Source organism: Zonotrichia albicollis, unplaced genomic scaffold (genome assembly GCF_047830755.1).
Source record: "Zonotrichia albicollis isolate bZonAlb1 unplaced genomic scaffold, bZonAlb1.hap1 Scaffold_257, whole genome shotgun sequence".
NCBI lineage: Eukaryota > Metazoa > Chordata > Aves > Passeriformes > Passerellidae > Zonotrichia > Zonotrichia albicollis.
Window position 1 is genome coordinate 2,507,616 of NW_027428429.1, and position 25,482 is coordinate 2,533,097.

Below are 25,482 nucleotides of genomic sequence, written 5' to 3' on the forward strand. Positions count from 1 at the left end.
TTCCTGTTCCCCATAACAAACATCTAACTGGCATATTAGGGACAAGATTAGGAGTTTTAAATGGAATTGATTCAGAAATACTGATGAATAAACTGGCTGCTGCAGCAGGTAGCCTAACAAAATTGAAGCAGCCTTTATAGTAATCTCTACTGGCATTAGGGACTAGCCAGTGACAGATTTCAAAAGTACTGCCAAAGTAAAGAAGCATGAAGAGGCCGGGGACCAAGACCACAAATTGATAGTAGAAGCACTTAGTATAGTTCAAGATAATGTGTCTTTAGCTTTCAATTGTATACAAGCACAGTTATGGATACAAGCAACAGCAGCTCTGATCATATAGGAAAGGGGTGAAGGTAATTTTCCAGCTGAAATTCAGAAAATTGAGTGAGATAATGCAATTGATTTTGAAAGGAAGTTTCAATGCTGGTGGACTATGGTGAATTTCACCTATGATCCTGTTTCTAATGTGGCCACTGCCTTTGTGCTTACCATACGTAATGCCACTGTTTATGTTATCCATCCCATCATTGCCCTAAGATTAAACCATGAAGAAACAACACTCTATCCTTCAGAACATAGAGTGTGGGCACGAAAAGATGAATGAAAAGTGGCAGACAGTAAACTTAGAATCCTGCATTACTAGAGAACAAATGAGATTCATTTGTGAAAGCAATACTGCAAATGCCCAGGATGTATTTGGACACCGAACAGGGTATTTGCCACTTTGAAATTCATCCAGTCACTGACCAGAAAACTGTGCTCGTATACACTGGAAAAGGGCGTATGTTTGAGAACTGCTTGTGCTGCTGTACAAATTGAAAGCAATGATGTTATTCTGTTTAGTAGAAACCATTCTAATCTCTGTATTTGTAATTTTATTAAGATTATTGGGTGTGATTTTTCGTATTTGGTACCAGTAACATCCCACCAGCTGATTACAGCCAATTATACAGTGTATCACAGACTACCACTTACCCCTATTGGGGCGGACCTTACATTGGTAAAACAATTAATAAAGCACCAAGGCCTATTAGAAGTCTTGAAAGAAATCCATGAAAGTGGAAAGAAAACCTTAATTACTTTCCAACATGATACAAAGGAGATAACCAGAGTTCTACAAAGAATAAAATAAAATATAGATCATCACTGGTGAGATGTGATCTTTGGGTGGTCACCAACTGCAAATGGAATCTTTAATAAGTTGTGCCACCCTATTGTAGTTTTACTAATATTAGTTGGGATAAGCTTAAGATTATCTATTACATTGTTAATTTGGAACTGGAGAATACTACAACGAATGGCTGTACTAACCTCTTTATCAAACGTACATAGTGAAGCATTAAAAGACACTTATTGTCATGAAAGTTTTCAATAAGTAAAAGAATTTACTTATTTCCCAGGAAAGGGGGGAATGAGACAGAGTAGGGATCCGTCCTGAATTAGGTAAAGAGTCTAACAACGGTGAAAAGTCAAACGGCCAAAGCTGAAGGAAAAACTCGCATGCCGAGACAGCAAGGAGACGGAGAAAGAAAAACAGAAAAGACCACGAGGTCAATTTGCCCCGACCTAGAAATTCCTTTGATAAAGAAGAACTGGTGCTAAGTGTCATGCAGGATGAATATGTATGAACTTATTGTGAAACTGTATGCATATGCATTTGGAAGGGGGATAAAAGGAGGTCTGAAATCTTCAGGGGTACGCATGCCTTTTGAGGAGAATTTTTCTCCGTGTGCGTCCGGTGCCGTAAATAAACATACCGAGCTTTACAACTTTTATATAGTTGTGAGGTTTCTTCTTTTCTCTGCAAAACACTGCCTTCAGTACACATTTGGCAGCAGGGTCCTGAGGCTCTGACAAAGCCTGTTGGTTTTTATTCCCGTGGTTTCAAAGGTGCTGAGAAAAGGTACACTACCTGGGAAGGGGTGTTTGTTGTTGGCTTGGCTCCCAGGGAGGTGGAGGAGAACTGGGCAATCCAAGAAACTGGGAGCTTGGGCAGCAGCCAAAATAAACCTGCCTCTGTGATGAAGGCAACCCCTCCTCTCTCCCCTGCTTCTGCTAACAGAGAGGAACAGGACAATGCCCAGGTTAGGGAACTGTGAACTGTTTGGAGTATTTTCCAAAGTGAGGGACAGAATTGCTTTCTTGTCTGTATTAACACCAAGTCCTATGATATGTTTATATTTGGGTTGCTCCAGGCTGATGCTTTTAAAAGAACTACAGGTGATAATACTGTTAAAGCAATGCAAGGATGGTTTGGGATTTTCCTAAAACCACAGGAAGTTCGATCTGATAATGTTTGTCGCAGACATTTTTTCATAGAAATCCTTTCTTTCACATTTGTCCATCTTCTGGGAAGCAGAGCCCCAGGGGAGGCATGTAAACAGTTGTTATCAGCTGTTGTGAAATGTAGCAGGTGCCCCTGTGATTGGCTCATCTTCCATGTTTCCAATTGGGGGCCAATCACAGAAGCAAGCTCAGGGACAGATACCCTGGACACAGAACTTTGTTATTCATTCTTTTTATTCTATTCTTAGCTTAGCAAGCCTCTGCAACCTCTCTCCTTTTTCTTTTTAGTATAGTTATAATGTATTATATATCATATATTAATAAATCCAGCCTTCTGATCAAGAAACAAGATTCTCGTCCTTCTCTCACCATGGAGACCTCCTCAGGTCGCTGTAATAAATGTTTCTCACTTTACTGTCAAAAGTGTGCAGGATTGGGCAGAAGGTGAAAAGATTAACTGGACTTCTCATACCTCTTACTATAGATGGGGGGTAAATTAATGTTCCAAAATCACTGCTTGTGGAGAGTTTTATTAATAGTTGGTTAGCTGAGAAAGGCCATACTGACATAATGCCGCTGGTTAAGCTGAGAGAGGGAAGTCAGCAGTCAGCAAGCTGAAAGGAGATGTCAGCAATTAGCAATCAGTGACCTTGCTGCAACATGAGGATAGGGAGTAGAGATTATTCCTGAATATATCCTGAGAATATGTAGAAAGTATCAAAAGTAGAACCATAGGAATGCAGAAGTAGGTGCAGTTGCTGATATGTAACTAACCAATCCTGAGCTCAACTTTTGCAATGTATGAAGCTCATTATGAACTGTATTTAACCCGCTGTACTGATCAATAAAATTGGGCCTGTGATGATCAATTGATGTCCTGGTCTCCTTCCGTCGACAAATGGTGGAGAATGCAGGCAACGCTGAACCTCTGTCCTTTTTTCTCAGATTAAAAGGAAAAAGGGAACTCGCCACGGTCGAGGAAGTTGGGTGAGGGTCTCTGCAGCCGGGACGGTGCCATATTTTAAAAGCACCCTTGAGGATCACAACGGTGACTCAAGCCATCTACAGGCCGCAGGAGCCTGGAGAGCTGCAACAGCGCGCACTGATTAATAGGTATGGATAGGCAAGCGGCATACAACCTCTTCTCTGAATATTTAGAAAGGCGAGGAATAAAAGGGATAGATTTAAAAAAGGAGTTACCGGGGTTATTAGCTTACGGCCATGCTAAAGGTATATTTAGTAACCCACACACAGTTCATGAGCTATCAGAGTGGAGAAAGTTTGGGGAAATAGTGTTGGATACAGTGTTAGACGATGATAAGTCAGCGAAGAAATTTGGGAAGTTATGGCGGGTGGTGTATAATACGTTGCTTCAGCAGGTCTCTGAGAGAAAGGCAGCAGAAAGGGCGACAGAAGCTCATAAGAGGAATATAGGATATGGTCGTGAGGATGATCCCTTAGCACCTTCTGTAACTAAGATACTTATGCCTAAGAGTCCCCAGCATAGTGGTGTGGAGGATTTGCCTATAGACATAGTGGAACCGTCTGCACCCCCCTTGTCAGAGGGGTAAGGCGAGTCGGATGGGGGAGGTAAGAGCAAACCAGCTTTGCCTCCGCCACCGGCTTCAGGCGGGTTGGATGGTGGGGGTGGGAGCAAGCCAGCTCTGCCTCCGCCGCCAGCTGTGCCTCAGCCGCTACCCCCGAGCAGGCTGGCTCCGGTTACAGCTCCAGCGGGGGGGCCGCTTCCCCCGCGCGAGCCGGCTCCGCTCGAGCCAGCTCCGGTTTCACTGTCAGCTCCGGCAGGGGGGTTGCTTCCCCCGCGTGAGCCAACCTCTGCTTCACTGCCTTCCCCGTGCGAAAACTCGGTGTCTGCACCGAAATGCCGGCAGCATAGCACCCCCAAAGAGCCACCTCCCATCCCAGGGGCACACCGTGATCTATGGGGGGAAATGGCTAATCAAAGGAGGGAAGCTTGGGCTGCTGTGGAAAAAGAAGTAATGCAAATGGGGGATGGCGAGGCAGTGAAAATAGCTTGTAGCCTTGCATGTCCGGTTACATACACACCACAGTATGATGCACAAGGGAACCTTATGCATAATATAGCAGCATATTCTCCCTTAGATTGGAAGTAGTTAACCCAGCTAAGTTCCACGGTTAGTCAGTTTGGAGTAAAAAGTGAACCTGTTAGGCAAATGTTAGATTATCTTTTTAATACTCAGATTTTATGCCCAAATGATTTAAGAGGAATAGTGCGTTTATTATTCACTCAACATCAGCAGTTATTGTTTAACGCACATTGGCAAGCGTTAGTAAACGAATCAGTTGCTGAACAACGAGCCCAGGGAGACCCATTGCATGGGGTAACAGTGGAGGAGCTCATGGGCTTAGGGGCATATTTGCGTACAGAGGCACAGATGATATCGGGAGCGGATAAACTTAGAGAGGCTATGCGATTAGTGCATACAGCAATAGATATGGTTAAAGAGCCAGGAGGGTTACCAGCTTATATGGGCATTAAGCAAGGTAGATAAGAATAATTTGGAAATTTTATCGATAGGGCAGCTACTGCTATAGATCGGGCCGGGGTTGCAGACTATATGAAGGGGGTGCTATTGAAGCAGTGTGCTTTGCAAAATAGTAATCCAGCAACCCAAAGAGTGTTAGCTACTTTAGGAGCAAATTGGACCATTGAGGAAGCATTAGAGCGAATGGCGTTAATGCCAACAGCTTCGCAGGCATTCATAGCAGAAGCTCTAAAGGAATTAGGATTGGGGTTACAAAAGCAGGCAGAGTCTAATCAGAATCAGGTGTTAGCTGCTCTTGCTCCTCTCCGAAGTGGCTCACTGGCATTCACGCAAGGAGGTTCAAAGCCATTTATCAAGTGTTACCGGAGTGGCAATGAGGGACACACACGCCGAGCTTGCCGAGCGACTGGCATTTGGTGTCAACACTGCCAATCCAGCTCCCACAACACTACGGCTTATAGGCGCTGGTCGGGAAACCATCAGCGGAGAGCGCTTCACGGGGGCCGCACCCAGATACAAGTTGCCGCCGTGACACCGGAGACACCAGCTGCCGGAACATTGCTGCCACCTCCTGTCTGCAACCCGCAACAACAGGGAGCCTCGGTTTGGACTTATCAGCAGCAGTAGACGTCACACTAATGACGAATCGGCCTGAGAAAATACCAACTGGAGTAAAGGGTTCTTTTATATTAAATGGACAAACATGTGGAGCATTATTACTAGGACGCTCTTCTACAACTATGTTGAGATTATTTGTTTTGCCTGGAGTTATTGATGCAGACTTTACAGGGGAAATACAAATCATGGCTTACACCCTTTACCCTCCAATTAAAATAATAAAAGGACAACGCATTGCATAATTGGTACCACTATCACAAATGACATCGGGAATACAACCATTTACTGGGCAAACACAGGATGAAAAAGGTTTTGGCTCTACTGATGTTACACTTTTAACTGTGGATTTACAAAATAGACCAAAGCAAATAGTTAAAATTACTTATGGGCATCAAAGCATAATCCTTTATGGATTATTGGATACAGGAGCAGATACCAGCATTATTTCTCCAGAAGCATGGACACAACATTGGCCTCTATTCCCATCAGCAAACATGCTCACAGGAGTAGGAGGATTTACATTGGCAAGCAGGTCACCTTCTTAGTCTGTGTGCATTGAGGATCAACAAATATCTGCTGTGTTTTCAATTGTGCAACTGCCTCCTACAGTTTCCTGTTTAATTGGAAGGGACATCTTAACACAATTGGGAGTGGTGTTAACTAATCAGCACCCTTTGGGGTAATTGCCATTGCTTGGACTTTCCCCATTCCACTCACCTGGAAAACGGATACACCGGTGATGGTTAAGCAATGGCCACTAAAAGGGGAAAGCCTTATGCATGCTCATGAATTGGTAGAGGAACAATATTCAAAGGGACATTTGCAACTTTCCACGAGCCCTTGGAATACACCTATTTTTGTGATCAAAAAGAAATCAGGAAAATTTCGTTTAATACATGATTTGCGGGCTGTAAATGACCAAATGGAACCCATGGGAGCCTTACAGCCTGGTCTTCCAAATCCAGCTATGATTCCAGAACACTGGCCACTCTTAATTATTGACCTAAAGGATTGTTTCTTCACCATTGGCCTGCATCCTAATGATATGAAGAGATTTGCTTTTACTTTACCAGCAATAAATCATGGAGAACCAGATAAAAGATTTGAATGGACATCTCTTCCGCAAGGCATGCGTAATTCTCCGACCTTATGTCAGCTTTATGTTGATGCAGCACTACAGCCACTACGTCGCAGATGGCCAGCAACTATAATATATCATTACATGGATGATATTTTGTTTGCACAACAACAACCATTTTCCTCTTTGCAGATTGACGTTATTAAAAATACTCTTGCTGCATATTCACTTGTTATTGCTTCAGAGAAAATTCAAACTACAAAGCCCTGGAAATATTTGGGATGGACTTTGATCGATCAAATAGTGATACCTCAAAAATTGGAATTACAATTGGACATTAAGACTCTACATGATGCACAGAAGTTTCTGGGAGACTTACAGTGGCTGAAACCCATTGTGGGAATACCAAATCATTTGTTAGAAGCCCTACGGCCTTTGTTAAAAGGTGTTGACCCTACTACTCCTGTATACCTGACAAAGGAGCATCGTCTTGCTTTGCAGCAAATCAGTAACTGTGTACAACAGGGGTACGTGTCTCGTCGACAACTCGACCACCCTATTGACCTTACTATCTGGAATAGCCCTTGCCACCTGCTTGGTGCTCTCTCTCAACAACAAAAGAAAACGGGGGAGATACGGGTGTTGGAATGGTTGTCTCCACCATAACAGCATAAGAAAACAATATGTTCAAAAATTGAACAATTGGCTGCATTAATCAAAAAGGGGTGTCTCAGAATTCTTGAAGTGGATGGTAGAGAACCTGCTACCATTAGATTGCCTATGGAAAAAGAAACCTTGGACTGGTACCTGATTAATTCAAAGGATTTACAGGAAGCATTATTGACATCGTCTGCTAAAGTAGATACCAGCAAATTAGTGCCTAGAGTTTTGCAATGGATGACAGAATGGAACTGGATTACTCGACCCTTGAGAGAAGAATGCCCTATAGAAGGAGCTGTTACAGCCTTTACAGATGCAGGAAAGAAATCAAGGCGTGCTGCTGTCACTTGGCAAGAAAAAGGACGATGGAAACATCAACTCCTCACAGCAGACCCTGCGGATAGTTTACAAACTTTGGAATTGTTGGCAGTAGTATGGGCAGTATCCAACTTACAGGAGCCTTTAAATGTGGTTACAGACTCTATGTATGTTGCAGGAGTAGTCAAACGAATAGAGGAAGCAGCAATTAAGGAAGTGAATAGTAAACGATTGTATGAGTTGTTGGTACAATTAAGGAAAGCTCTATGGGAAAGAAATGCAGCGTATTCTGTGATTCATATCAGGAGCCATAAATGGTCTGAAGGTTTAGGAGAAGGAAATGAACGTGCAGATAAATTGGTTACCCTACCCATTGATAACTCTTGTCCTATTGATAAGCATACATTGGCCAGAGAAGCACATAGTAGATATCATCAAAATGCAAAAGGATTAGCAAAGCACTTTGAATTGAGTTTGTCAGAAGCTAAAGCTATTGTTAGAGCATGTCCAACATGTAGTTATCATAATGGTGGAATAGGTTTAGGCATTGGAGTTAATCCTCGGGGTTTAGAAATAAATGAGAAATGGCAAATGGATGTTGCACATATTGCTAGATTTGGTAAAGTCAAGTGTGTGCACGTCACTATAGACACGTATAGTCATTACATATGGGCTACGGCTCAAGCAGGAGAGAAAGCTATACATGTTATCAGACACCTGTTAAGTTGCTTCGCTGTCATGGGAGTTCCAAAAAGTATCAAAACGGATAATGCTCCAGCTTATGTGAGTGCTAGGGTTCAGAAATTTTTGAATCAGTGGTCGGTTAAGCATGTGACAGGTATTCCACACTCCCCTACTGGACAGGCAATAGTGGAAAGAGCAAACGGTACCCTTAAGCAATATATTGAAAAACATCAAGATTTGAGAGATCCACAAGCATGTTTGGCTAAGGTGTTGTATGTAATTAATCATTTATGTATTTTTGGGGAAGATGATACCCCTCCTGCAATTAAACATCATCCAAGGTCAGGTCAGGAAAATACTAAGGAAACAGAGGTCTGGGTTAAGTATAAGAACCCCAGTACAGGATTATGGGAAAAACCTGCAAAAGTATTATATTGGGGTTGGGGGTATCTTTATGTTTCCTCACCTACAGGGCCTCTGTGAGTGCCTGCTAAGTGGACTAAACCTGCTTTTGATGCAGCCTTTGGTGGACCGTCTCATGGAGGAGGACAAGGAGCGACTGGGGAAGAAACTGCTTTTGGTCCTACAACCGCTACTGCTACAGCTGAAGGGATACTCAAAAGCGGTGGACAGAGCACTGACACACTACTGTCAGACAACCCAGGAGCTGATTTGTTTTATTGACTCATTATCAACTTTTCGTTTAATAAATCCAGCAAAGGAACATTGCCTTGACTGTCACGATCCACATTGTGCTGCCTGGATAGCCCTACCTTGTGGGGGTTGTGATAGAACTTTTTGGTTAGAACAATCATTATTGTGGGATTTGTGGTGTCATGCTTGTGAACATGAGCACTGGTGGAGTGAAAGTTGGCAAAATGAATTAAGGAGACAAACAGGGCAAAATGCATATATAGCTCTAAGTCTTTATGAGTCTCCTGAACAGAAAATTCTTGCTTATTATCGATGGGAAGTACAATGTGTCGTGAAGAGAATTAAGATTCAAAGTAAATCACGCATAGTCTCTGTAAGGTGTAGGAAAGTAGTGCCTTTAACACAGCGCTCAGTTGTAGGGCCCTTCAAGGGAAATCCTGAAAGGGCACTAGACTACTGCATTGAAGAATTGCAGAAATTGAGTTTGCAAGTGGCAGGACCAGCAACAATAGCAGCAGTAAGACTGAAGATAGATAAGAAAAGGAAGGCAAAAAAGGGAACTACCTCATCTAAATAAGGTTATTGGTGATTGCTAATTAATTTTCTATGATTAGGACACTTTTAGAGTTGTGGGACCCTCGGGAGGATATAGCTGTTGAGGAAGATAATGAACAAAAACTACGATTGCAAAATAAAATACGTCTTGTGTTAAAGAAAGACCTTGAGCTATTAGCCTCATATAGTAAAAAAGCTAAAGAGGCTTTGCAATCACCACCATTGAATTGGTTGCATTGGATTGAAGAGACAGACTTTTATACTGGTCCTTACTTACATTCACTTCCTTGTTATGTTTGCAAAAGGGATAATGATAAGTGCTATGCATGGGTAGCCTTGCATTGTGCGAATTGTAATCAGGTTTATTGGTATTCACAAAAGTCAATAGGATATTTATGGTGTTTACCTTGTTTTGGAAGGTGGATTCGAAATTTTATCTGGGTTAGAGCTCTTGAACAAAGTACTGGCCTGCCAGGACGGACAGGATTACAGCTTTTTGAGAGTGCTGAACAAGCAATTATAGCATATCTTAGGTGAAAGTTGCAGGAAATACTTAAAATATTTGAAATTACTAAAGCCTCATGCATCATAGCAGCTCGCTGTAAAGCTGATTTGCCTTCAAACTTATCTCACGCTATACCTGTAATCAAAGATGCTGATTTAGAATTAGATCAGTGTATTCAAAAATTGATTCAGCCTTACAATAGACAATCTAACAAACCAGGGAAAAGACAGTGAAGAAAGGAAAAACAAAGCAAGCAGAAGGAAAAATGAGGTTTGCTCTTGTTATATTGCTCAATGCTGTAATAAGTGAAGCAGTAGAAATAACACGTTTTAGTCAGCCAAGAGAAAATTTATGGGTGATGCTTGCTAACCAAATTAACCAATCATCACTTCGTCTTAGTCTTGGAGGAGTCACTAACCCATTTGGAACATGCCTGGTGGGACTTCCGGTATGGTCCCCTGGAGAATTTTGCAGTTTGATAAAAAATCAGACCTTATGTATGCCTAGCATGTCAAACATCAAATTGCCAGGGCAACAAGGATATACTGCAGGTCAGAGTGATGGCTATCGTCAATGTTTACTGATCCAATCACTCAACACCTCTTTACATTCTCCTCCTGAGGAATTGGACCTTTTTGGCAGTACAAACGCCAGTTTGTCTAACACTACAGCTGGTGGATGGTTTAGCTTTAAATTTTCAAACCGACCAAAAGAAACATGGGCCACCCTAGATTCATTCCTGAATGTGAGTGAAATCTTTCCGCAGCATTACAGTAAATGTAACAGCACAAGGATCACTGCACCAATGAAATTACCCACAGGAATATTCTTAATTTGTGGAGACAGGGCGTGGAATGGTATACCAGCTAGACCACAGGGTGGACCCTGTTATTTGGGAAAACTGTCATTGTTTCATCATAATGTGTCCTTGCTAATGCAGCTAAGTCAAAATTCAAACAGAAAGAGACGTAGTGTACATGACTTAGACTGCAGCAGGATAGGAGATCCACAGTTTTGGGGCACATTCAAACAAGTGGTTGTTTCAACTATTTTGCCAGGAGGATCTGCCAATAAGGCTATGAATTTAGCAAAGCAATTAGGGTGCTGGGCAAAGGATGAGCTGAACAAGACATCACAAATTCTAGACATGCTAACCGCAGATGTGCAGAGTGTTAACCATGCTGTTTTGCAAAATAGAGCTGCCATAGATTTTTTGCTCTTAGCACAAGGACATGGATGAGAAGAGTTTGAAGGAATGTGTTGCATGAATCTGTCTGATCATTTGGTGTCCATTCACACTAAGATAAAAGAACTACAACTGGGACTTCACAATCTCAAGGAAGAAGAAGGTTTAGGAATTGACGGATGGCTTAAAAGCTTAGGACTTGGGCCATGGCTGAGGAACCTTGTGATCTATGCTATAGGACTGCTGGGTGTAATTTTACTGTTTTTGCTTATTTTGCCTTGTATCTTTAATTGTATTCAAAACATGGTCAGCCATACAATAGCAAAAACTTGGCAAACTAATTTCCTTGCACAAGAAGAAAACGGGGGAAATGTGGAGGGATTTATTAATAGTTGGTTAGCAGAGAAAGGCCATGCTGACATATTGCCGCTGGTTAAGCTGAGAAATCAGCAGTCAGCAAGCTGAAAGGAGATGTCAGCAATTAGCAATCAGTGGCCTTGCTGCAACATGAGGAGAGGGAGTAGAGATTAGTCCTGAATATCTCCTAAGAATATGTAGAAAGTATCAAAAGTAGGACCATAGGAATGTAAAAGTAGGTGTAACTGCTGATATGTAACTAACCAATCCTGAGCTCAACTTTTGCAATATGCATGAAGCTCATTATGAACTGTATTTAACCCATCGTACTGATCAATAAAGTCGGGCCTGTGATGATCAATTGATGTCCTGGTCTCCTTCCATCGACAGATTTGGGCCCTTGATCCAGCCTGTCCAGGCCTCTGCAGAGCCCTCCTACCCTCCATCAGATCCACACTCACAACCCATCTTGGTGTCATCTGCAATTTGCTGATGCTGGACTCAGTCCCCTCATGCAGATCATCAGTGCAGATATTGAAATCCACGCTGGCTGGCTCTGAGCCCTTGGCCATCCTGTGGGTGCTCTGTGATGGCACTCAAGGTGATCTGTTCCATAACCTTGCCGGGCAGCCAGGTCAGGCTGACAGGCCTGGAGTTGCCCAGCTCCTCCTTCCAGCCCTTCATGGGGATGGGCTCACATTGGCACCTCCAGTCTTCTGGGACCTCCCTGCTGAGCCAGGACTGATGGTAAATGATGGAGAGCAGCTTGGGGAGCTCATCCACAGCTCCCTCATCCCCCTGGGATGGATCCCATCTGCTCCCAGAGACACCTGTGAGCATCTGAGTTGCTCAGCAGGTCCCCAGCTGCTTCCTCCTGGATTACAGGGGGGCTGTTCTGCTCCCTGTGCCCATCCACCAGCTCAGGAGAACACTTGTCATGAGGACAACCTGTCTTATTCTTGAAAACTGAGGGAAAGAAGGGGTTAAGTACCTCAGCCTTTCCCTCATATTTGGTAACCCCATCTCCCCTAATAACTAATGGAGATTGTCCTTGTATCTCCTTTTCCCATCAATGTGTTCATAGAAACACTTTTATTATCCTTCACAGCAGTAGCCTGGTTAAGCCTTTAGCTTTCACCTCTCTAATTTTCTTTCTGCATGTCCTAACTACATCCTTAAACTTTTCCTGAGTTACCTGCCTCTCTGTCCAAAGGTGATGCACCTTCTTTTTTCCCAGGTTCCTGCAAAAGGCTCATGACATACAGAATTTCACCTGTTGGCTAAAGTACGCCTCAGAGGAGGAAAATACAAGAGTCTATCATTTAAAAGAGGGAAAGCAAGCTAGGAAAGTAAAAGAAGAAGAAGAGCCTGGGAAGGTTAACAAAAACTGGGACTCCCCTTGACAACTTACCTCCTCCTACCCTTGCAGTACCTCAAATCCTTCCTCCAATTCCTCTTTCTGTGGACCCAATTCCTCCTCCTCTCCCAGCTCTCATTCCTTTACCACATCCTAACCCAATTATACCTCCACCACCTTCCCCTCAACCCTCTCCTTACTCTCTTTACCCTTCACTACTCTCCCCTTACCTCAACAATCTCATGCACCCCTTATTCGCCAGCAAGTTCCTGCTCTGTCTCCCCCAGCACACCGAGAAGCCAAACAACATTTCAGAATCTCATGCCCAAGAGTGAAGTTACCCAGTCAGCCTCCACAGCTGATGTTGTAACACCCAGTCCAAAGTGGCTAAAGTGGAAAAATTGTTCCCCCTCAGAGAAGTTCCAATGGGTGCGGTGGCCAATGAGATTGGATTTGTAAATGCTCCCTTGACTGTGTCCGAAGTTGGAAGCTTCAAGAAAGAATTGCGAAATTTAGTGGAAGACCCAGTAGGAATAGTAAATCAAATTGATCCATTTTTAGCCCTAATATTTATACACGGGGAGAACTGACATCCATCTTTAACATCCTATTTTCCCCAGAAGAGACTCAATTAATAAGAACTGCAGGAATGAAAATTTGAGAGTGAGAAAACCAACCTGGGCCCCAAGGTGACCAAACAATGCCTTCAGTGGAGCCTGACTGGGACCCTAATCAAGAAGAGGGGAGAAGGAATATGAGAAATCACAGGTCACTGATGACCAGAGGGATAAAAGAATCAGTCCCTAGAGGGAGTAATACCAGGTTAGCGTTTGAAGGCACCCAGGAAAAAGACGAGACCCCAGCAACATGGCTTAATAGGCTAAAGCAAAACTTCCAGATTTACTCTGATGTTGACCTAGTGTCAGGGTTCATCCTAGTGAACATAAGATTTGATGGTTCATAGGAATGATCTCAGAGTGCAAAAACCAACACGGTACAAGGGCGTTTGCAGTGATAATAAAATCAAATGCAATTTGATTGAAATAACCACAGCAAAAATGCGATAGAGGGATTAAGGGAGTGAAAAAGATAGAGAAAGAGAGAGAGAGAGGAAGAGGGAGAGAGGATATAGCTACCTATGCAGAGACAAAGTCCTTTGGTCCAGCCAGTCGAGGGTCCATCTGCTACGCTGGCGAGATCTCAAAGGCTCTAGCAAACTCAGAGGTTTTTATTACTGAAAACTGTGAGGGGAGGGAAACAGGTACAATAGGGAACAGATGTAACAAGTAGTCTATGTTCTCAGCAGTAAATGAGAGCCATTGTTTTCTTGCTCCAGTGGTCACAACCTGCAGGCAAACATCTCGCTTCGGTCAGCTTGCCTCCCCACACGCCTCCCCCGGGCTGGGGGTTTCAGTCCCAGTCCTTGGAAGGAGCAGAGGGTCCTTTTCATGTCTCAGTCCTTGATGGAGAAGCTTCCTATATCTCAGTCTGTCTGTCACAGTGGTTGTAAAACAGATGAGGGTCTTCTGTGGGAGACCACCTGAAACACAGGAGTAGTCCAGCCAGGCCGAGAGGTGGGGCAGCTTCCAGAGCTGCTATTGTTGCAAACGGGGCACAGTGCCCCTTCTTAGCATACAGCAAACACACCTGTGAAAACAATAGCTTAACACTGAGCTTTCAGGTCTCAGGGCCCATGGCATGTGACTGTTCTCCTTCAGAGCCAGATATTCTAGACAGGGGGGGGTCTACTCTTCAGTGGTCTCCCAAGGATGGTTGTGCGGCAGATGAGGGAAAATTCGGACAGACTCTCACACCTAGATAGCCCCGAAGGTCAAGTCCTTCTCAACATACAATTTGTAACTAAATCCTGTCTGGATATCACATGAAAGTTAGAAAGAATAGAGGACTGGCCAGAAAAAAGCTTAATGAACTGCAGAGAGAAGCCATAAGAGTATATCTGAGAAGGGAACAAGACAAAAACAAAAGCTAAACTTATGGTAGCCATAGCCAGAGAAAGTGTAGGAGCCAACAAGGATGGGTCAGTAGAACCACTAAGAAATGACAAAGGTTTTATTGGACCAAAAGGGGCTAGGGCTCTACCCAGTGATAAATATTGTTATTACTGTGGAGAGAAAGGACACCTAAAGAGAAATTGTAAGAAACTCCAATTAGATGAAGCCATAGCCTGGGAGCAAGAAGCTCTAGAGAACATCTTAAGAAGGGACGAGAAGTATGGGGAATAGGGGTGTCAAGGGTTCTATGCTCTGGAGAATTTAATGTATCATCTAGAAGAGCCCTTTGTAAATTTCGAGATTGGTCCCCAGAATGATGACTTTGAATTTTTAGTTGATACCGGAGCAGACAAGTCATGTGTGACTAAATTACCAACAGGAATCACAGTCAGTAAAAGGTCTGCAGTAGATTATTTATTAGACCATGAAGGAAGCACATGTGGAAAATTTAACTCTTCTGAGTGCTGCTTAGAAATGGATGACTGCAGTGAAGTCATTAGAAATATCTCAAAGGAAATCTGGAAGTTAGTTTATGTTGGAACACAAGAGTGGGCCCCTACATTCAATACCAACTGGTGGGACAATTTCTGGTCATTAAAAGGAAACTGGTGGGAAAAAACCCCACTTTTTCATCATATGTGAAATTGCTGGTTTGATCCTCCTACCTTGCATGCTCCCCTGTATAATCCGAGTTGTAACATCTGTGTACAAGCAAGTTTAATGATACCAAAAGAGCTTAATAAGAAAGAAGTAAAAGTAATCATGGTAATGAATGATCAAGAACATCCAGATGCCAAACAAATTTACAACCAATATTAAAAATTGTACTTTCAAGAAGAAGTAATTGCTAATTGAAGCAGGCTTGAGCCCAACGGAACAATTAGAGGGGGAAATTGTAGAGAATACATTGTTAAAGGAGTTGATATAAAGTTCATTGTTAAAGAAGTTAATATAAAGTTCCAATGTTAGTCATAGATTGTTTGTTGAATGTTTTATAGTTATGCCAAGTTCCAATGCTAGTTAAAGGATTTATAATTATGTAAATCCCCTCACTCTCAGGTGTTCCCCCCACTGCTCCTGTTAGTGTTCAGAAGCACATAATCACGAAAATGATTCTATGCAGGTGCTTTTCTTGAAGAGCTCTGGGTGTCAGGGCTACAAACTCAAATCTGTCTTCGACATGGGTTTGGGATGAACATGTTTTTATATTCTATTGTTATATAACTTTCATGTCAATTATTAAAATTATATTGTTCTATTGTATACATAGATTTCAGCCAAGCATGGGCTCCTCGTGACCCCCCCCCCAAATTTCTAACATAGTTTCTCATTATTCTTCCTATGATTATACAATTATTATATTTAATTACTAAACAATCATCACATTGAACAATTATATCATTTATCATATACTGCTTAAGTAAATGCAATTTCACATGATCTGGCAAACACAAAGCCTAACATTTTCAGAGTCCATTTTAAACATTTTTCCAGGGCACCACTGAGTCTAGCTTCTTTCTAATTCCCCAAATTTTATGATTTTAAAATCTTTTACTATCACTCCCACTCTCATCTAAGATGGCGAACCACCCGACACCATCAAGAAGAGGATTATGTCACCCAATAACCAAATATGAAAATCCCATAAGACCTAGCAGAAAAGAATGACTTAACAAAAACCCCTAGAACAACAAGCCACCATGCAAATGAAGAATTAAAATAACACCTCTAACCAGAGAAAACATAAGACAACATCAGAACCATGGTCAGAGCTTTTTGCCTTTGTCACCCTAACCAGAGCAGGCCAAGAGCAGCACAGGGACCATGGACCCGAAACCAACAGTGCCTACCCAGCGACTCTTGAAAGGAGAGAAAACCAAGCTCTGCCATGCCTTTCTCAGCATTGCAGTTCCCTGCTCAGAGCCTTGGGCTCCCTGCAATCCTGCCCTCAAGGATCTGCTCTCACCAGGCCCTGGGCAGCCTTTGGCACTCCCTGCCCTCCCTGGGGCCCAGCCATGCTCCAAGGCACTTGGACTTTTGCTGCTGACTCCTTGAGCAGCTTCTCCATCCTTTTCTGCGTGCCTGAGGCTCCTGGAGCCAGCCCCAAATCCAGCGTGGGGCTGATTAAAATACAGAAAGCCCTCAGGAGCTCTTTGTCTCCCTTCCATTGTCTTTGGGTCTCCAGGGCTTGTGCAGGGATTGGAGTCAGTTTGGAGTTCTGTTCAGGAGGGAGATTCAAAAGTGCACATCAGGATTTTTGGTTTTAGTCAAGGAAATATTTTTTGTTTTCATTTAAGAGAAGAGGGGATAAAAGCATTTCCCAGGTGACCTTGATGCTGAATGTCTCCTTAGGAGGCCTGGGCAGGGAGAAGAATGAGCCCCTTGCAGGCTGAGCCTGTTTGGCCAAGCTGCTCCTCACCCCCAGCCTCACCATGTCAGACATGGCCCACCTGGGACTGACATCCCAAAACATGAAAAAAAATTTCTCATTTTTCACAATAAATATAATTGAATTATTAATAAAATGATAATTGTACTAATTTATCATCGTAATATTAATTTTTTATAACATATTTTTAATATTTATATTTTAAATCAATACATTTTCAGCAACCAAAAAAGTTATTGGTCAATGGTTCTAGGTACCACAATTCCCTTCATTAATTAATTAATTTAAATCATATATTTCCGTCTTTCTCTTTATGGTAACTATAAAATTTGCAGTCTTTTGGCATCATTTTTATAATCTTTTTCTCCGATAAGATCAAGGAAGGCACTTTGGGGTCCATGAAGACATTTCTCGGGCACATTTGGGGCAGTTTTGGGTCTGGGGAGGGAATTCAGAGAGAACTTGAGGGGCTGAAGGACACTTGGGGGAGTCGGGTGGGCACTTGGAGGGGAACTCAGGGATTCTGAGGGACAGTTCGGGATCCGGGCGAGCCCTTGGGGGGATCGAACGGGGCTCTCTGGGGTGCGGGGGGTGATGGGAGTTGTAGGCGCGGGTATCATACGGTTGAACAGGGCCGTGGAGCATCACGGGAGTTCTAGGCGCAGCTGCAATGGCTCTCGGTGGGGCGCGGGCCATGACGGGAGATGAAGTCCCGACTGAAGTAGCACTGGACGGGCGCCGCGGAGCATTATGGTAGCTGTAGTCCCGGAAATAGCTCGAACGCGATGTTTGGGGGTTCGGGGATGCTCTTGGGGGACACTTTTGCGTCCGAGCCGCGACTTGAGGCCCTCTCAGGGGAACTTAAACAGCTCGGGAGCCGTTGGTCGGAGCTCGGGGAGCTCTAACGGGGATATTTAGGGCGCGAGTCGCCGCAGGAGTTTTAGGCGCGGGACTGTGTTCTGAGGGGCTCTGGGGCCGGGGGAATGAGAGTAGATGAATTCTCAGAGGTGGCTGTACCGGGCATCTGTGAGGTTGGGAACACTCAGGGGTTCGGGGACGCCTTGGGGGTCCCGAATGGGCACTGAGGGGACACGGACGGATCCTGGAGGGTCTGGGGGACACTTATGGGACAGATGGGGGCGGCTGCCGGAGTTCTATGGAGTGCGGGGCATGATGGGCGTTTCAATCCCGGCTCCAATGGGGCTATATTCGGCCGCGGGGCATGACGGGAGTTGTAGGCAAAAATAAAAGATGCCGCAAATCCAGGCACCGCCCCCAGACCCGGATCCCTGGCGCTGATTGGCTACAACTTGTGATGGGCGGGAGATTCGGAAAATGGGATGCGGTGGAGGTGGGAACAGCTAAATTACCCTCCTCCAGTCCCTCCCACTAGAGCCCAGTTCACTCCCAGTACAGACTAGTATAACCTCAGTAAAGCTCAGTTCATCCCAAGTAGTACGCCAGTGCCCGTCCCACTTCCTTCCAGTACAGCCCAGTCCCTCCCAATACACCTGAGTTCATTCCCAGTCGTTCCCAGTTCCTCCCAGTGACATCCACAGGATGCCCAAGTATTCTCACAGGTCCCCAGTATCCTCTACTATAACCCCAGTGTCCCCAGTTTGTCCCAGTCCTCCCCAATGTCACTCCCAGTAGGTCCCAGTGTCTCCCACAGCGTTCCCAGTGTTCCCCAGTATGTCCCAGTCCTCCCCAGTGTTTCCAAGGACAGTTTCATTTCTCTCGGTGGCCGTGGCAGCAAACCCAGCAGTGGGGTCAGTGCAGTGCCCATGGCCACAGCCCCTTGCAGTACCCAGTGCAGCTTGGGCTGATGATCCACCCTCACAGCTGGCCCAGAGAAGCTCTGCAGTGGCTTTGGTGGCCCCTGGGGCTGGCACACACCTGAGCAGTGTGTCTGTTTGCAGTGGGGAAACTCAGGAGTTTGAGATTGCTTCAAAAAACCCCTAAAAAGTGAAAACCCCTCTTAGGCTGAGTGCAGCCAGCTCTGCAAGCACAGCAGGGCCCAGGGGAGAGAGGACAGACAGGATGGGGCTGGGCAATGTGGAGCAAGGTTGTCCACACTGGGTCAGAGCTCAAGGCACAGCTTCTGTGAGCAGGCCAGAGCTGCTGAGGAGAGACCCTGGGTCAATATCAATCACAGAGTGCTGCAATCAGCTCTGTTCTAAAGAGAAATAAAATAAAATACATCCTTTAACATTGGAATGAGTATTTCTTACAGCGTCTTTGAAATCTTTCTCCATAACTGGACTAGGAAAACTTTAATGGTTCTCACAGGGCTTTGATGATGTTTACATCAGACTCAGTGCCTGAGAGTGTCTTCAAAAAACTTCTCAAGAACTCAAAATTTAATTGAAACTGAACTTCTTGAAGTTTTAATGTGTCCCACTGAGGGACACGACTGAGAAAGTGTCCCCAGGTTCCAGATAGAGCAGAACCCTGGAGGCAGTGACGACAGCTGGGGACAAACAAGGCAAAGGTGTCTCTGGTGCTGAGCAAAGCTGGATGTGTTTCAGGAATGCAAAGGGCCAAGGCCTGAGCCCCAGCCCCTGGCCAGGCAGATCCTGTCCCTCCCTCCTTGCTCAGGGCTCTTGCCAGGATGGGCACTGGCATGTGGGGATGTGCAATGGCAAGGGCAGGAGCATGGGGCGGCCCCTGCCAGGCTGCTGAGCAGGGACAAGGAGGCAATGAGGCCCCAGCCCTGCAAGGGTCACTTGTCTCCTGCTCCTGCCTCAGGCCCAGGCCCAGCAGCCATGGCCAAAGTGCTGCCCAGGTTGGCTCTGGCAGGGCTGTCTTGCAGCTGCTGCCCATCCCTGTGCCCTGTGCAGCCCAGGCTGTGCTACGGTGTCCCTGCCCTGCACCTCTGTCCCTGCAGGCTGTCGGCATCCCCCGGCTGCCCCACCTGGCTGGCCCCTTCCTTTGCTGCCAGCTCTGCCTCCTGCCTGCCTCTGCCTGCCCACACAAAGCCTGGGGCTGATACCAAAAGGGTTCATTCCATGTTTTCCCTGCCTGTGAACTTTCAGCACAGGAACAAGGCATGCAGGGGCTGCTTTCCCAGCAAGGATACTTGGAAGAAAACAAGAAGATATCTGGCTCAAGGTTGCAGGAATAGAGAAAATGAGTGAATCTGGGAACTTGGTGTGGGTTTTATGAAAATGAATAAATTGTAATTCACATTTAGTGACTGTGTATAAGCAACACCCTGGTAGATTCACATGTCAATGTAAGGTTAGCAGTTATCCCTCACCAGACCTCAGGCTTGAATAAATGATACCCTATGAAATAGCAAATCAGTGTTAAGGAGCCTTATTCCGATATTTCAGAGGTTAGCTGACTGTGGTTACTCACAGAACCAAGGAGGCAGCTGTGACACGTTAAATTCATGGAACGAAGGGTCCATGGTGACACAGCAGAACCCCATGGAACCAAAATCCATTTGAGCATATTGGGGCCACATTGAGGAATGGTCCATTGTGATGGTGCGGATCCAAGGAGACCATTGTGACCGTAAGAAACCTCTTGGAACCAAGGTGCCGTTGTGACACAGCAAGGCCTGGTGGAACCATGGGTCCATGGTGGCACTGCAGAACCGAGGAGACTGCTGCTGGCAGTGTGAGAGCTCATGGAACCAGAAGTCCATTGTGACACAGCAAGGCCTGATGGAACCAAGGGTCCCTTGTTAAACTGTGTGGCCTCATGGAACTGTGAGCCATTGTGACACAGCATGGCCACACGGAGCCAAGGGGCCACTGTGACAATGCAGATCCAAGGAGACCATTGGGACTGAGGAACCTCATGGAACCAAGAGTCCATTGTTCCACTGTGGGGCCCTGTGGAACCAAGGGGAGCACAGTGACATTGTGGGGCCTGATGGAACAATGGAGTCTGTTCTGACACTTTGGGAGCCACTGGGACCAAGGGTCCATTACAGCCTGACAGGGCTTGGTGGAATCAAGGGGACTGCAGTGAACACTGTGGGTGTCCATGGGATGAAGGGTCCATTCTGACACTGTGGGACCAAGGACACCATTGTGACACTCTGGGGCATCATGGAACTAAAGGTCCATTGTGACACAGCAGGGCCTCATGGAACCATGGAGGCCATTTTTACACTTGGAGGCCTTGTGGAACCAAAGGGCCATTGTGGCACTTCAGAGCCTTGTGGAGCCAAGGGGACCATAGTGACACTGTGGGGCTCCATGAAACCAATGGTCTGTTGTGACACTGCAAGGCCTTATGGGATCATGGAGACCTTTGTGACACTGCAAGGCATCATGCAAGCAAGGAATTATTGTGACATTTTGGAGTCTTGGCAGGCCAATAGGCAGTTGTCATCCTGTGTGGCACCATGGAACCAAGGAGTCCATTGTGACACTCCATGGCCCCATGTAACTAAGGATCCATGGATCAGTGCAGGACCCCATGGAACAAAGGAGACCTTCTGACATTGTGAGTCCCCATGGAACCAAGGGTCCATTGTGACATTTCAGCCCCAAGGAGACCCCTGTGACACTGGAAGGCCTCATTGAAGCAAGGGACCTTTGTGACACTGGAGCCCCATGGAAACAAGAGGCCAGTGTGACACGTCTGGGCCTGATGGAACCAAGGATCCAATATGACACACCACTGTGACACTGCAGAGCCCCACCTGGCTGGCCCCTTCCTTTGCTGACATCTCTGCCTCCTTCCTGCCTTTGCCTGCCCACACAAAGCCTTGGGCTGACCCAGGCTCCTTCTGGGTGATGTGCTGCACCACAGCCCTGCCCTGGGAGCGAAATTCCTTTCTCTTTGGGTTTTGTCTGGCCCTCCCAATCTGCCCTTGACATTAATTCTTTCTTTCTCTGTCTGTTCTCTACTATGTCAAAAGAAGCCACCATCTCTGAAAACACCCTTTAGTCCCTCCCAGGCCTCTTCTCTGCTGTCCTCCGTCTCCACCCCACTGAGCACAGAGCTCCTCTGTCCCTGTACAGTGCTCATGTGCTTGAGGCCTCCAAACCCCATCTTGGGAGATCTCCCAGCCCTCTCCAAGGTGTTGGCAAATGAAAACATTCTGCTCATAGTCTAAGAAAATCACCTCAGGACAAGTCCAGTCAGACTTGTGTGCCCTGGCTACTTTTGCCTTGGAGCAATCATTGGATAGATGGAATTTTTTAGGCCGAATTTCAGTTTTACTAATGGGCACTTTGATGTGAACAACGATTCTCTTCCATTGGAAGGAAAGCAGAGGCCCAGTGTTTCAGGGGCAGATGAGCAGCAGCCACCAAGGGCCAAGGCGAGCCAGACGTTTCTGGAATTGCATCTTGTGCCTGAGAGAAATCCTTGGATACACATAATTTGGGAAGTAGAATACAAGTTTTGGCCACTGGTCCATTGATGACAAGGCCATTTCTTTTCCATCTGAAGGAAAGCAGAGAGCCCCAGGGTTTGATGGTAGATGAGAAGCAGCCCCTGGGAGGCCAAGGCAGCCAAACTTGTCTCTCCTGGCAGCTTTTGATTGGGAGCTATCCTTGGATACATGAAATTTAGGGGCAAAATCTCAAATTTGGACATTGCCCCTGGATGAGGAGACTGTTCTATTTCCATCACAAGGAAGGCATAGAGCCCCAGTGTTTCAGGGGTAGATGACAGGTGGCCATCAGAGCCCACAACACCAGCGAGAGCTGGCAGGTTTTGTCTGGGAGAAACCCTTCATGTAGTGAATATTTTAGGAGGAGTAGCAATTTTGGCTGACTTTGCCTATTATCACTTGCTCTATCAATTAATAAATTACATTTTATTTGGACTTACTAGTCAGTGATTGATTCCCCACTGCAACCTATAACATGATGGACTGTGGGGGTACACTGGGACATACTGGGAGTGATACTGGGGCAAACTGGGCACACTGGGGACATTGCGGAGAAGACTGGGGACACTGGGGCATCCTCTGAATGAAATTGAGGTGAACTGGAAGGGACTGGGAATAAACTCAGGTGTATTGGGAGGGACTGGACGGGCACTGGGGTTGTACTGGGCTGTACTGAGGATGACGCGGTCTGTATTGGGAGGGACTGGAGGAGGGTGATTTGACTGTTCCCGCCTCCACCGCATCGCATTTGCCAATGCTTCCACCCGTCAGCGGCCGCAGCTAATCAGCGCTATGAATCCGGGACTAGGGGCGGTGCCTACATGGGCGCCGTATTTTCTTTTTGCTTACAACTCTCGTCATGCTCCGCGGCCCAATGTAGCCCCACTGGAGCCGAGACTACAACGCCTGTCATGCCCTGCGCTCCACAGAACCCCGGCAACTGCCCCCATCTGTCCCATAAGTGTCCCCTAGACCCTCCGCGATCCCTCAGTGTCCCCTCAGCGCCCATTCGGGACCCCTCAAAGCGTCCCCGGACCCCCTGAGTGCTCCCACGCCCACAGATGCCCGGAACAGCCACTTTGGGGAATTCATCCCCTCTCATCCCCCGCGGCCCCAGAGCCCCTCAGAACACAGTCCCATGCCTGAAACTCCTGCCGTGCCCCGCGCCCTAAAGAGCCCGATTAGAGCTCTCTGAGCTCCTCTCAAGTGATCCCGAACCGTTTATGTTCCCCCAGAGGACCTCAAGTCGCAGCTTGGACGCAAAAGTGCCCCCCAAGAGCCATCCTGGACCCCCAAACATCACGTTCCAACCACTTTCGGGACTACAGCTCCCAGCATGCTCCGCGGCGCCCGTCCAGCACTATTTCAGCCGGGACTTCATCTCCCGTCATGCCCCGCGCCCCACCGAGAGCCATTGCAGCTGGTCCCAGAACTCCCGTGATGCTCCGCGGCCCCATTAAACCGTATGATACCCGCGCCTACAACTCCCATCACCCCCCGCGCCCCAGAGAGTCCCGTTCGAGCCCCCAAAGGGACGGCCCGGACCTCGAAGGGCCCCAGATTCCCTTCCTTGACCTCCAAGGGCCCCCCTGGACCCCCAAGTGCTGCCCCGGACCCCAAACTGTCCCTCAGAATCCCTGAGTGCCCCTCCTAGTGCCCACGCGGCTTACCCAAGTGTCCTGCAGACCCTCAAGTTCTCTCTGAATTCCCTCCCCAGACCCAAAACTGCCCAAAATGTGTCCCAGAAATGTCTCCGGGGACCCCGAAGTGCATGCCCCCCCGACCCTGTCTGAGAAAAAGATGATAAAAAAGGTGACAAAAAGGCTACAAATATAACTAACTACCGTAAAGAGAAAGAAATAAATAACAAATAGAAATTAACTAATTCATGAAGGGAATTGTGTTACTTAGATCCAATGATGAATAATTTTCTTTGTTGCTAGAAATGTATCAAATTTTATTATACAAATTAGGTAATAAAAATATTGTGTAAGTCTATCATAAATTAAAATAAAATAATTATAATTTTGTTATTAATTATTTATTTATAAGGCAAAAATGCCAAATTTTTTTTTAATGTTTTGGGATGTCAGTCCCAGGTGGGCGATGTCAGACATGGCGAGGCTGGGGTTGAGGAGCAGGTTGTCCAAACAGGCTCAGATTGCAAGGGGCTCATTCTTATCCATGCCCAGATCTCCCAAGGAGACATTCAGCATCCAGATCACTTGGGGAATGCTTCTATCCCCTCTTCTCATAACTAAAAAATAAAAAAATACTGATGTAATTAAAAAAACAAAAATCATGAGGTGCATTTTGAACTCTTCCTCCTGAAGACAACTTCAAACTGACTCCAATCCCTGCACAAGCCCTGGAGACCCAAAGACAATGGAAGGGAGACAAAGAGCTCCTGAGGGCTTTCTGTATTTTAATCAGCCCCACGCTGGATTTGGGGCTGGCTCCAGGAGCCTCAGGCACGCAGAGAAGGATGGAGAAGCTGCTCAAGGAGTCAGCAGCAAAAGTCCAAGTGCCTTGGAGCATGGCTGGGCCCCAGGGAGGGCAGGGAGTGCCAAAGGCTGCCCAGGGCCTGGTGAGAGCAGATCCTTGAGGGCAGGATTGCAGGGAGCCCAAGGCTCTGAGCAGGGAACTGCAATGCTGACCAAGGCCTGGCTTGGCTGCAGGAAGCAGAAAGGCCAAGCCCTGAGCCCAGCCTGGGCCAGCAGGGCCTGTCCCTCACGGCTGCCTCGGGGCTCTTGGTGGGCCAGGGCGATGTGAGGGGCAGCAAGGACAAATGGCATTGTTATGTTTGTCCAATTATCTCATCAAAAAAAACCCAAACAATATTTAAGGTAGCAACAATTTTAATTGAATAGTTTAGAAAATATATAAATAAGGGATAATTTGGTCCAAATAATAGCACATTACCAAAAACAACCGTGGGG

The 25,482-nt window shown here is 46.0% G+C and overlaps 2 protein-coding genes across 2 annotated transcripts in view; one reads left to right on the forward strand and one right to left on the reverse strand.

Moving 5' to 3' along the window:
• LOC113460769 (uncharacterized) overlaps positions 1 to 25,482 on the forward strand; it is a 1,042,778-nt gene that overhangs the window by 253,134 nt on the left and 764,162 nt on the right. The window lies entirely within an intron of this gene.
• Positions 4,006 to 25,482, reverse strand: part of LOC141727861 (olfactory receptor 14J1-like) — a 53,300-nt gene continuing 31,823 nt past the window's right edge. Inside the window, exons 2-4 of the mRNA XM_074534144.1 lie at positions 5,264 to 5,386; positions 4,973 to 5,039; positions 4,006 to 4,155 (exon numbers count right to left, since the gene is read on the reverse strand). Of these exons, the coding sequence (XP_074390245.1) occupies positions 4,006 to 4,155; positions 4,973 to 5,039; positions 5,264 to 5,386 (340 nt within the window). The remainder of the gene's footprint in view (positions 4,156 to 4,972; positions 5,040 to 5,263; positions 5,387 to 25,482) is intronic.